Source organism: Nelumbo lutea, chromosome 3 (assembly GCF_056320005.1).
Source record: "Nelumbo lutea isolate HS-2025 chromosome 3, American lotus-T2T, whole genome shotgun sequence".
Taxonomy (NCBI): Eukaryota; Viridiplantae; Streptophyta; class Magnoliopsida; order Proteales; family Nelumbonaceae; genus Nelumbo; species Nelumbo lutea.
The window spans coordinates 95,631,102-95,644,991 of NC_142686.1; the positions used below are offsets into that span (position 1 = coordinate 95,631,102).

Below are 13,890 nucleotides of genomic sequence, written 5' to 3' on the forward strand. Positions count from 1 at the left end.
TAAACTAACATGAGTCTTACAAGTGTCCAGTTAATGGGGTAAATACACAGAAAAACACCAATAATAACATAAAACAATAATGTACTTCTGTTCATTTACAATAAATGTATCTGTACATTAAAACTGATTGGAGCTAAGGGCATACACTGTCTAACACTAACCTCATGGTTCACAAAGAACAACCCACCAAACATATCAACCACAAACAACGATCAACCAAACTTCACATTAACAGTCCCTCTTCAAACTACCGAGTAAAGGGAGTCTAAAACATCATCAAACAGTCAACCAAAGAAGCAACTTGAGGCATAAAAGTCTCCGAACCTTCTGGGTGATCAATCCTTTTAGGTTCTTCCCTTTCCTTTCTTCTCGTATTAGTAGAAAATCTTAGTCGAACCAGTTCCAGGCATTAGGGGTGCAAGTCGGGCGGGTTGGGCGAGTTTATGGTCAACCCATGTCCAACCCTAAAATCTGGACTCAAGACCCGAGCCCAAGGTCAAGCCCGATTTTCCCAACCCGAGCCCAGCCCGCCCTGTAATTTGATGCACTTGGGTTGGGCTTGGGCCTAGGCCGGGCTTGAGTTGGTCAATGAACCCACTCTAAAATTATACATATATAAATGTATTTACGCAAATATATACATATATTTATGTATGTATGTAAATATGTATGCAAAATATCTATACAAATGTTATATATATATACATATATATATGTATGTATGTATGCAACATTTACATATATACACATATATGTATAAATGTAAATAATTGGGCCGGGTTCGGGCTACCTAAGGGATAGGGCTCGAGCCCAACCCAAAAAATAAAAAAGCCCGACGTCTTGGGCCCAAGCCCAACCCAAGGACTGAAAATCCAAGCCCAGCCCGTGTAAAATTCCGGGTTGGACCAGTTCGGGCTTGGGCTGGGCCTGCCGAAGTTGCACCCCTATCAGGCATCCTTCACTAATTCAGTCAAGAAACCTGATCAACCAGGCTCTGATACCATGTTATCAGGCCCGTATTTAGTTAAATAAATAAAGGAAAACTTCTGGTATGAGTCTAGAAGGAGAAGTGATGGAGAAGAAGAAGAGCAAAGAGAGTCAAATAGAATAGAGCAAACCAGTCTCTATCAAGAGAGAGAGAGAGAGAACTGCCACCCCTATATGTTTAATTCATAATGAAAAGTAAAATTACACTACTACCCCTGTATACAGAGACTTAAGAACAGAGCCAAGAAAACTGATTTAAAAGAAGAGAAAAGACTAAAATAACCCTAGAACAAAAACTGAATTTTAACAGAAGGCATGTAATAAACTCTGGTAAATGGAGTGAAATCATCATATAACATTAGCATGTAATAAAATGGGAACAAAAGAATAAAACTAAGAGAACATGTTGGATAGGAGAAGACAAAACTAGGATGTCAGCTTGCTTATCAGCATGGTTCAAAGTACTGATATGCTCGAAACTAAAAAATTCAGTATCAAGCAGTTAAAAGCGTTGATACTCTCATCACTCAGTGTCCATCTATCACTAACTATTGCTCACCTACTACCATTAATTGCAATTGACAGATGTCTTAAGACCTTCATATTTAGTGTATAAACAATTTCAAAAAAAATGATATGTATTGTTAAGGATTTAATCAGTTTTGTGCCGATTTAGCAGTAATCTATTATATGTTTATTGTTTAGATAGTCGGACCACAGCACTTTTTTAATATAAATACTAGCGAAGGGAGTGGCCAGATTAATGAGCTCTCTTTTCTCTCTCTAACCTCTTCCTCTTCTTCTTCTCTCTTCTCTTCTTCAAGAAAACATCTTTTCTTTTACAGATTTTTTAATTCAGCAAGATTTCTACTTGTATCATACAATACAATGCAATACATATCAATACTTTGAACCTTGCTTTTCAGTAAACATGCTGCCTTCTGGTACATATTATCTATGACTTAATTTAATTAGGGTATTGGCTTGGATTAGAAAATTATTATAGTAACTGCTCCGTAGGTAAAAGTTAAAACACAATTCCCCATTATAAAAAGTTGTTATTAGTCAGTATCCCCATTATACAAAATTTTACCATATTCAATAAATATTTTCTTTGAAAAATGTAAAATTCAAATTTACACACATGAAAATACAAAATTTTACCATATTCAATAGATCATTACATTTGATCTATTGCTCAACAGTAGTCAAGGTCCAACACCATTGATGCTTCAGTTGGTTATCTAAAATGTAATTATAAGTGTTGTGAAGTGAAAACAGGAGTAACAAAAGAATGCTATGGCTACAATAGTCATCATGTTAGGGTGATTTAGCTATGCGACTTACCAGGAATAAAGAAGAAAAGGCGAACAAGGAGTGCCATGAAAGCAGCCCAAGTTCCATACTCACCCCTGTCAATCAGATATAAGTTAAAAGCATGTTCAATCTTTTTCTCTGAAAATAAAATAATATCATGATCAAGAGAACATGCTTTTCTATTGGCAAGTGATAAAAAAGGAAAATGGAAAGATCAAGGATGGCATACGAATTACTTGATCCATGAGACCACGCTTCTAGGTGCTTGTAGAGCAAACAAAGGAACAAGAAATGATTTATGAACTGCAGTGCCCTTGGCAATAACTAGAACCCTAGAACAGATTCAAATGTCTATTAGAAAATTTTCAACACTTTATATACTGAGAAGTATGACACTAATTCTTCTAATAACAGTATTCTGAAATTCTTACGATCAACATTTCATTAGGATCTTTTTACTTCTTTAATAGTTACTGAAGCTACGAAATTACTTAACCAATTAGGACCATAGGGCCCCATAAGGGATGCAGCTTGGGTAGGTTTTATAAGTTCAGCACCAACTCAAGAAAAATCCTAATGTAGAACAGCCAACACAAGTCCAACATAGGAGGGTAAGAGCTAAACCAAGCCAAAACAGATCAACCTTGGTTCGAAGCTAATCCTAACTAAGGTGTTCATGTTAGTCATAGCCCTAAAACTAATAGCGTGATATTGAAGAAGGGCATTTTTGTAATGTTCACAATTATTAATAAAAGGGCAATTTTGCCATTCATGTTCACTAATGTTGCATTTTACATGAATAGTCCAAAGTATCTATGTCAAGATAGTGTATTCTTAAGTGTGTTAAGAATTTGAGATATGCTGAAATTATCCCCCAAATCCTCCCTAGAGACATGTTTAAATTCTGGAGTTGCAAGAACCCAATCTGCTACCGAGTTGATGACAGCTGCCACACTCGTCCAAATTCCAGTATTTTTCTTCAAAAACTCTTCTATTTCTTTCTTTCCATATATTCCAACAATTCCAAACGGTATACAGCTCCAAAGCATTCTTGCTTTCTTGCTCCCTCTTAATTTTGGCCATGAAAAAAATTCCTGCAGCAGTTCCTGGCTGAAAGTTTGAGAATCCAAACATAGTAGTAAATATCCTCCACAAGAATTCAGCAATCTTGCAAGAGGTGAAAAGATGACAGACAGATTCCTCCTGTTCTTTGCAGAGGACACACATATTAGCCAAGCTGAAGCCCCTGGATTTCAGATGCTCCATTGTTAGTGTAGGTTTTCAAGACTGCTATTCAGTCTTGACCACTAAGAGATTTCAGGTTCGATGAGAAGAGAAAGTGAAGAAGAAGTAGAAGAAAGAGTGGTGAAAGAGCAATAGAACACAGTTTTTTAGGAGAAGAACAGAATGTCAATTATTCTACTGCCACCACTTTAACTTAATATATATAGGTTATGCTAGTTACATGAAAGGACATGTCTGCCCTTGGTGTTTACATCATAACTGTTAACAAATAACAAACAATATAGAACTGAAACTACAAATAACAGAATAGTAAAATAACCACAGCTGTGACTAGATACATTCTACCCTATGGAGAGAGTGGGACCACAGCTGTGGGGACCACATCAATGTTCTCTACACTCCCCCTCAAGTTGGGAGTATATGTTCATCATTCCCAACTTGGATAGATCCGCCTCTAGCTTCTTTCTTGATACGGCTTTAGTGAGGATGTCTGTTAGTTGCATACTGGATGTGATGTAAGGGAGGCATACTTCTTGAGATGAGACCCTCTCTCGCACAAAATGGCGGTCAATTTCAATGTGTTTGGTTCTATCATGCTGTACTGGATTATGTGCTATATTAATGGCGGCTTGATTATCACAATACAGCATCAAGGGCTTCTCATACTTAATACCCAACCCCTCAAGTAGAGATCTTAGCCATAAGATTTCAGCCACTCCATTGGCCATGGACCTGTATTCTGCTTCAGCACTTGACCGGGAGACAACATTGTGTTTCTTACTTCTCCAGGAGACAAGGTTTCCTCCCACAAGGGCACAATATCCTAAGGTAGACCTTCTGTCATCAACACTCCCAGCCCAATCTGCATCAGTATAGACCTCCACCTTCATGTGATTGTTGTTCTTGAAAAGTATACCCCTACCTGGGCATCTCTTCAAGTAGGCTAAGATTCTTTCTGCCACAAGAAGATGTGTGGTTCTAGGAGAATGCATGTATTGGCTGACAACACTAACAGCATAAGTAATATCTGGCCGAGTGAGGCAGAGATATAGGAGCTTTCCTACCAGTTGCTGGAACATAACTTTGTTTTCAAGAAGCTCCCCACTCTCGGCACTAATCCTGTGATTCTGTTCAATTGGTGTATCTGCAAGCTTGACACCTAACTTTCCAGTTTCTGCCAACAGGTCTAGGACATATTTCCTCTGAGATATAAAGATCCCCTGTTTGGATCTAGCAACCTCAATACCCAAAAAATACCGGAGTACACCAAAGTCCTTCACCTCAAATTCTTGGTGAAGAAGCTGTTTAAGAGACTCAATCTCATGGCTATCATTCCCTGTGACCACAATATCATCAACATATACTACCAATAGTGTCAAAGAGGACTCCACCCTCTTGATGAATAGGGTATTGATCTGACTGGGCCAGTACATATCCAAACTTCACAAGTGCTAGTCTGAATCTATCGAACCAAGCCCTAGGTGACTGTTTCAAACCATACAAAGCCTTGTTGAGCCGATAGACCTTCTTACCTATTTTTGCATCATAGAATCCAAGAGGCAAACGCATGTAAACTTCTTCCTGCAAATCTCCATTCAGAAAGGCATTTTTCACGTCCATTTGGTATAAAGGCCAAGTGTGACTTGCTGCAAGGGACAATAGAACTCGAATAGTAGTCATCTTCGCTACCGGTGCAAATGTCTCCAAGTAATCTATGCCATAAGTCTGTGTAAACCCTCTTGCAACTAACCAAGCTTTATACCTCTCAATAGATCCATCTGCATTATGCTTCACTGTAAATACCCATCTGCATCCAACTGGTTTCTTTCCTTTTGGCAAATCAACTACCTCCCAGGTGTTGTTTTTCAACAGGGCATCCATCTCAACTTGCATTGCATCTTTCCATTCAGGAACGGATAGAACTTCTTGCACTGTTCTTAGAATAGGGACATTGGAAATGGAGCTAAGGTAGGACCTGTAGGTAGGAGAAAGGCGATTATAGGATAAAAAATGGGAAATACAGTGGGTTGTGGATGTGGTACAATGTCGTTTCCCTTTACGGACTGCAATTAGAAGGTCAAGATCATCTGTAGGGGAAATCTCTGTGGGCTCTGAGACTGAAGTATCTGAACCTGGAGCTGTAGATGAGATTAGAGCTAGTCTGGACTGCTGATGATCAGGATCAACCTGCCTGCACTGCCTGTGATAAGCCCTCAACTCCTGATCCCTCTAACCCCCCTCACCAGGGCAAGAGCTCTGGTGGATAACCCCATGATGAAGAAGATAAGATGTCAATGATTTAGCAAAGTATTCATTGGCGTTATCAGATCAGAGAACTTTGATCTTGGCATCAAACTGGATTAGAATCATTTGGTGAAAATTTTGGGTCAGTGAAGGTACCTCATCTCGTGAACGTATGAGATAAGCCCAAGAAAAATGGGTATGGTCATCAACAAATAACAAAAAGTATCTGTACCCACCCATGGAAAGGATATGATAAGGCCCCCAAAACGTCAGTATGCACAATATCAAAAGAATTATCACTCGGTTTATTACTCAATAAATAAGGCTTTCTACAATGCTTAGCAAACTCACAACTTTCACACTGTAGCTGAGACAACTTAATACTCAAATAAAGTAGGAAACTGACTCTGTAAAGATCGAAAAGACAAATGACCTAATCAGTTATGCCAAAGCATAACCGGACTCACACTCTGAGAAACAAAAGGCAACTTCTCTACTGACTCTCCCTGACGGAACCGCTCCCCGAGAAGATAGATCCCATTCGTCTCACAGCCAGTCCCAATCACCTTCTACGTCTCCAAGTCCTGAAAAACACATCAGTCAGGGAAGAAGGTTATTGAGCAGTTCATATGCTTGGTAATACTACGGACTGAAAGAAGGTTGGTATTAAGCTTAGGAACATGCAAAACAGATGATAGGGAGATAGTATCTGAAAGCTTGATGTCACCCTTCCCAGAAATAGGAACCAGGGAGCCATCAGCAATAGATACCTTATCCCGACCAGAAGACAAATGGTAAGTAGTAAATAATGAAGGCAAGCTAGTCATGTGATCAAATGCACCTGTGTCTATTACCCAATAAGGTTCAGTAGTACCTGGAGCTGAGGCATGATAGGTTGAAGCTCGAGTACCTGAATGGGCGAAGGCAGATGTGACAGAAGCTGATGGAGGCTGCGGTGGCTGAGCTGAATTTCCAACCTCCTTTTCTAGCTGTATTAGGGCAGCCCGAACTGCAGCTAAGGTCTCCAAAAATGTTCCTTTTGTGCCAGATGAAGATGTTGAATCAGTGTTCATGGCTACATGAGCAGTGCCCTTCTTGTTACTTAACTTCACAAGAACCAAGTGGGGATGTAGTTTCCAACATGTCCCTTTTGTATGTTTGGATTTCTTACAATGTTCACATACTACATCCTTCTTGTCTTCCTTCCTCCTGTCCTTCTCTGAATCACCCCCTGATTTGGGTGTAACCGCTACAAAGGCAGATGTGGGTTGCATCATAACCTTCCTTCTGGTCTCTTCATTGTGTACAAATGAGTAAGCCTGAGAGAGAGTCACACTATCTCTAGTCAAAATCTGTTGCCTCACAATATCATATTCTGAGTTCAGTCCCGCCAAGAACTCAAACACTCTGTTTGTCTCGATGTGCTTTCTATGGATCTGAGCATCTTTGGGACTCTCTCGCTCAAGAGTCTCTAAGTGATCAATCTCATGCCACAGGGACTTCAAGGTAGAGAAGTAGACTGACACCGGTTTCTCTCCTTGTTTAAGGGTGTTCACTTCACATTTCAATTCATATGCTCTGGCAACATTAAGGGGTTGGGAGTAAGTTTCTTTCATAACATCCCATATCTCCTTAGCTGTCTTTGCCCACAAATAATTCCGACTAAAATGAGGCTGCATAGAATTACACAGCCACGTCATAACCAAGTAGTTTTCTTGCATCCACTTGGTATATGTCGGGTCTCCCTTGGAAGGTTCTTTCATATCTCCCAGGAGGTACCCTAATTTACCTCTTCCACCAATAGCCATCATGGCTGATTGGCCCCATTCCAAATAGTTTGATCCATCAAACTTTACAGTCGTAATCTGACCACCCATCTCAGAAATACCACCATAACTGATGTTCCCAAGACTGCCTTATGCCTGAGTTTTAAACTCCATTTCTGTCAAGTCTCAAAACAGCACTTGAAGCACCAATCACAATCAAAAACAGTATAGGCCTGATCTGTATTCTCAGTGTATGTGCACAAAACCGAAATAATTCTGATCTGAAACCAACTAGCCAACACAGCAATAGCTGTCCGTAGATCTCTAACCCCCTTAGAACTCTGAGGACAGCTTAAAAAAAACTTATATGCTAGGGTTTTAATCAGTCCTGAAAGGAAGCAATTCAGCCGCACAGTCCAAACTATATAGATGAGCTTGTAGTAGGGTTTTAATCAGTCCTAAAGAAAGCAATTCAGTCGCACAGTCCAAACTGTATAGATGAGCTCGTAGTAGGGTTAATAAGAAACCCTAGAATCTGATCGGACCTACCAATCAACTAAAGGGTAGCTCTAGGTAGATAACAGGGTTCAGTCAAACACTAGGGCTTGCCGCAGATCACTTCCAAACCCTAGAGTAGAGAGAAACACAGTTCGGTCCAGGGTTTGCTGTAAAACCCTAGTGAATCGAAGAGAGAAAGAGCTAGAATGGTTCGGCCTTCCCCTCCAGATAGGTCCAACCTATCTTCTCTGAAAGAACTCTTAAAAAGTAAACAACTTACAAGGAATAATAGTTTGCTACCTTCTAGGGTTACCTGAACCCTAGTCTTCTCTGATCCTTCCTGACCACCAACACTCTGCAACCCTAGCAAGTTTCCAACAGCTGCCAGCACCTCTGGCGATCTCCAAGAATCAGTCTGCGAACTCCTCCTTTTCAGCTTTCAGTCCTAGGAGATTCTCATGTGGTCAGCTGGTATTAGACACACATGAAAAACCCTAACTTGGCTCTGATACCATGTAGGTTTTCAAGACTTCTATTCAGTCTTAACCACTAAGAGATTTCAAGTTCGATGAGAAAAGTGAAGAAGAAGTAGAAGAAAGATTGGTGAAAGAGCAATAGAACACAGTTTTTGAGGAGAACAGAATGTCAATTATTCTGCCGCCGCCACTTTAACTTAATATATATAGGTTATGCTAGTTACATGAAAGGACATATCTACCCTTGGTGTTTACATCATAACTGCTAACAAATAACGAACAATATAGAACTGAAACTAGAAATAACAGAATAGTAAAATAACCACAGCTGTGACTAGATACATTCTACCCTACGGACAGAGTGGGACCACATCTGTGGGGCCCACATCAATGTTCTCTACAGTTAGAATACTATCCATGGCAACTAGCCAAGCAAAAGTTTCAACCCTTGGGGGAACCGGATTTCCCCAAACAGCAGCTACCTGATCTGAATCTGAAATATTTCTGATCAGAGCCATATAACATGATTTAACAGAGAACTTCCCATTTGAGCATTCTTTCCACCAGAATCCATCCCTTGACCGAGCTGAGATTTTCACTTTCTCTAACCCCTCCAGAAGGACAATGCATTCCTCCAATTCTCTATCCAGCAAAGGCCTTCTGGACCTTGGACACCAGACCAACTGTTCCCCCCTTCTCTCATAACAATGGCTTATGGTTATTTCAGCTTCAGATAACCTATATAGACTTGGGCATAGCTCACACAGTTTACCTGCCCCGCACCAAATGTTCTCCCAAAACCTGATTCTTGCTCCATCTCCAACCGAGAAGCTTGTTAGACGCCTGATTCCTGAAATCCTGATTGATTTTTTTTATCAATAACTGAATGAAAATCATTAAGAAATAAATAAGAAAATACGAGGAGAGGAGAGACAAAACTCTCTTAGCTCCCACTCCCCCAAAAAGAAGAAAACATTACAGCATAGCCTAGAACAAGTCGCTTCTTACCACCCCTTGCTTAGCCAAAGCATCAGCCAAGCTATTGGCATCTCCCTTAATCCATTTAAATTGAATTTCCATTCCTTGAGCCAAATCTCTGAACCTTTTTTTCATTTATATACTCCCAGCAGTCCATCTCCTCCTCCTTTTGGAGCCAACCAATAACGAGCTTTGAGCCCCCTTCAATTATCAGTTTGGAAACATTTAACTCCTTGGCTTTCTGAATTCCTTCCATCAAAGAAGGGATTTCAGCTCTCAGTGAGTGACCTACACCAATAGGGCCAGAAAATATAGCCCCAATAGTGCCTCACTCATCTTTGAACCCCCCATGCCAGAAGGTCCAGGGTTACCCTCACTACTACCATCAAAATTCAATTTGATAAATCCATTGGATGGAGGGGTCCAGGATGGTTAAATTTGATAAATCCATGAAATCCTGATTGAATTTCATGATCCCCTTCCATACACTCACCCCATATGAAGACCTCACCTCCCTGGATTCCCACCCAAACCTCACCATCCCATACTTACCCACCACCACTCTTATCCATAATGACTTTTCCTCCCTCCCTGAGCCAAATCTCCACAGCCACTTTCCAATCAATGCCTTGTTAAAAATCTTCACCCTTCTCTTTTGGTCTACAAACTTTCCCCCAGCTTACCAAGTGAAACTTCTTTCCCCTTCCCTCCCCACAGACTCCTTTTCAAAGAAAATCCCTTTGAATTTTTTCAATTCTTTCAGCCACTTGTGATAGAATCCTAAGGATAAGTAGTAAGTCAGTAGGCTAGAAGGAACACTCTTTATTAAGGTTATTCTTCCCCCCAAAGATAAGTATTTTGCTTTCCAACCATCCAGGCTCTTCTCTACTCTTTCCACTATTGGTCTTCATAATGCACCAGATTTTAAGGATCCCCCAATCAGCATCCCTAAATATATAAAGGGGAGTTCTCCAATTTTACATTCAAAGGCTTCAGCACATTCCACTAGAACCTCTCTTTCAACCCTCTGAACTCCAATCAACACACTCTTTGATTGGTTCACCTTCAGTCCCGTTAACAGCTCAAAGTTTGCCAAAACTACCCTCAGATTTAAAACCTTCTCAAGTGAAGCATCTAAAAAAGTCAAGGTATCATCTGCATATTGCAGATAAGAGATATATGGTCTATCTCTGCCCGACTTGAAGCCTTCAATTAGACTCAACTGCCCGCTTCTTTCCAATAAAAGATTCAATACTTCCGTAACCAAGACAAACAGCATGGGAGATAGTGGGTATCCTTGCCTGAGGCATTATAGATACCTTGTGCATGAGCCTCCATAGTTTGACAGTATAAATACTTATAACCTAGTTAGGAGCATGAGGCCTGCACATGTCATGGTGACTTATACATAGAGGTATGTGAATGCACATATGGGATCTATTACTCTCCATGAGAAGAGAGAATGTCCTATGCAACTAGATTTGATGTGACTCAGAAGTCCTTGACCAAAACAACATGGTTAATGAAAAGAGCTCCAAGTGTCACCATATGAGTCACCATCAATCCAGTGGGACATATGATTGAGCTATATGGTGTTTGACATAACCACCATGACCCTCTGCTCTTTTTTTATCAATAAAGAAAGATTTTAGTAACTTCAAACTAAGGTATAACACAAAGGTGGAAAATTCTCCACCAAGAGACAACTTTAGAATTTCGCCCAAAATATTTGTTGTCTACTAGTCCCTTGCTTAGCCAAGCTATCTTTATCCCATTTGTTGTTCTTCTCACCCATCTAAAAACAGCATTCATCTCCCTTGCTAAACTTTCCATTCCCCGGATTGTGTCTACAAATCCATGGGATTGGGGTACTATTTGTCCATGAAATGACTACTTGTGAATCACCTTCCACCTCCAATTTATGAAACCCAAATGGCTTAGTAAAGTTTAATCTCTAGAGTAGACTAAACAACTCTACTGTCAATGCATCACCATTATCCAAGTGTCCTGAATATAATGCCAAGACATTATAGATAGAAGGATTCTACCACATGGTAATTGTAGATGGAAAGGTTCAAATCTGTTGAATTCATGCAATTAAGGTAGTCATGATGTACTGCTAGGTGTATTCATGACTTGTGGAACTCTTGTGAATAGCCTATCGGTCACACTCAAGGGAGAATTAAAAGAGTTTTTAATTGAACTCAGCTGGAAGGAGTTCCATCTAGGATGCTGAAGTAATTTAGCATCATTTTCCACTACCTAATAGTGAACCTAAGAGGTCACACATTAAGGGGCAAAATGCAAACAAAGTATGAAGGAGGGTGTGCCTACTCAGAAAAGTCTTAGTGCAGGGACCTCTTTATAATTTTATATCAGCAACTCAAAGAATTCTATTAGAACTTAAAATGAGAAAAATACAACAAGAAGTTGTTAAAAATAACACCCATTGCAACAAAGAATCCCACCACCCAACTAACATTGAGCCCAAAACAAATGATGTCTATTCCTCCTTGTTTAGCCAATCCATCCGCCAAACCATTAGCAGACCTCCTAACCCATCTTAACTGAATTTGCATATGTCTTGACAGCATCTTGAACTGCCTAAATTCATTTCTAAAGTGCCATAATACCCTTTCTCCTTTTTTTAACCAGCCAGTGACTACTTCTTGTCAGACAGTTTATGTCGTTCGCTCCAATCAGATTGATGTATCTTTTGACATTTATTGTATATAAATAAAGTACATAATTGATTCATGTCATTGTGGTGTGTTTCTATGTAATACCCTTACACTGGACACTTATGAGACTCGTGTTATTTTAGAATCTTCATAGCCGTTGGATAGATCTGGGAGATTTATCCTACTAAGGCTGACACTAATGTGCCGCCAAGTTGGTTGGGGTGGCTTGTCTCAGCTACTAGGGTGAGACCTAAGGTACATGCAGTGTGGGTTTTTTTTAAACCCTGAACTGAACCAAATTCTAGTATTACCTTGGACCATGGAGATAGATGGGCAAAACTAGAATGTTACACCTGAAGGGATGAGAGATCCATCATATGAATGGCCGAACCCTGCAGGTAGGTTGGGCGAAATTTCAAAAATTTCTCTCCCATGTGGGAATCACATTCCCTATTTTAGAAAATTGCATTTTCAATGATCAATCTTGAACCTAAACCAAACCAGATCTGAAACCATAAGGTAGGAGAGGGATATACCTGATACAGAGTAGTAGTAACTCCCAATGAAGGTGTTCACGCCCAAGGAGATCACCAAAGACTGCTCCTACTGAAGATGACACAGCGTAGGGTGGAGCAGAATCAGCAGGGTGGTTCTTCAACAAAAACCTGATCCTTCACCAAGAATCTGATGGAGGGCGAGTGAGCACGACTTCAGATCAGTTTTTCTCCCAAAAATTGATATCAAGAACCTTTCTTGATCACTCCTACAGGTGGAGATCGAACTGGCAATGGCGGCAACAACTGGAGAGGGCAAGAGCATAAGGTGGCATCAGTCCAAATGTAGTTGTCTTCTCTCTTGAATCGGTAATCTTGAAGGATGAATTGGGGTTTTCCCTTCTCCTCTATTTATAGCCTTAAAGAGAGCTTTTCCTAATCCCATTAGGAGTTTCCTAATCCAAATCTTGTATTTGGATCTGGACTCTCTTTAAGAGATAAGGATAATTCCTTATCTTATCTGCAGATAAAGATCAGCCCTCCTAATCCAATTAGGAGTTTCCTTATCCAAATCTTTATTTGGATCTAAACTCTCTGAGTAGATAGGGACAATATCTGTTGATCTAAATCCCAGAACCGCCACTCTTTAATTAATCATATTAAACCAGTTCGAATTGGGCTTTAGGACATTTAGTCCATATGCTGACTTATCCTCCAAACTACTGCCCAGTTGGGTATCCTTGTATGGTGTAGGACCCAAACATTGATCTACGCATCAGCCACATGGGTTCAACCCAGCCTCTTGTTACAAGGCCTAGCCGAATTCACTGTAGGAGATAGTGAACCCTTGAGTCCATCACCATGGGCTCTTAATGGGCCCAACATTTACACTAAATGGTCCCTGGGTCAAGCCACCTTATAAAAACCCAATGACAGTGGGTAAATGCAAGATTAGCCCATCAGTTATTACCCTCAATGGTCTTACACTTAACCTCTCAGCCCATAATGATCAAACACTGCCCGACAAGAGAGGACATCTCCCTCGGTTGAAAGGTAGAGTGCTACACTCTCTACTCACATGGATCACGAGGATTAAAACCTTTTGCAAACATTTCGAAACCATAATATATATATGTATATCTCTATATAAATATATTTTGCAAAACAAATTCAACGGTTGAAATCGGCTGCCGGCAGCTTTGGT

At 40.2% G+C, this 13,890-nt stretch overlaps 1 protein-coding gene across 2 annotated transcripts in view; it reads right to left on the minus strand.

Moving 5' to 3' along the window:
• Positions 1–13,890, minus strand: part of LOC148866999 (cold-regulated 413 inner membrane protein 1, chloroplastic-like) — a 63,990-nt gene that overhangs the window by 13,689 nt on the left and 36,411 nt on the right. Inside the window, exons 3-4 of one of the 2 annotated variants that reach the window (XM_088976576.1) lie at positions 2,541–2,636; positions 2,335–2,399 (exon numbers count right to left, since the gene is read on the minus strand). In XM_088976576.1, the coding sequence (XP_088832702.1) occupies positions 2,335–2,399; positions 2,541–2,636 (161 nt within the window). The remainder of the gene's footprint in view (positions 1–2,334; positions 2,400–2,540; positions 2,637–13,890) is intronic. The other variant, XM_088976577.1, reaches the window with a different exon arrangement.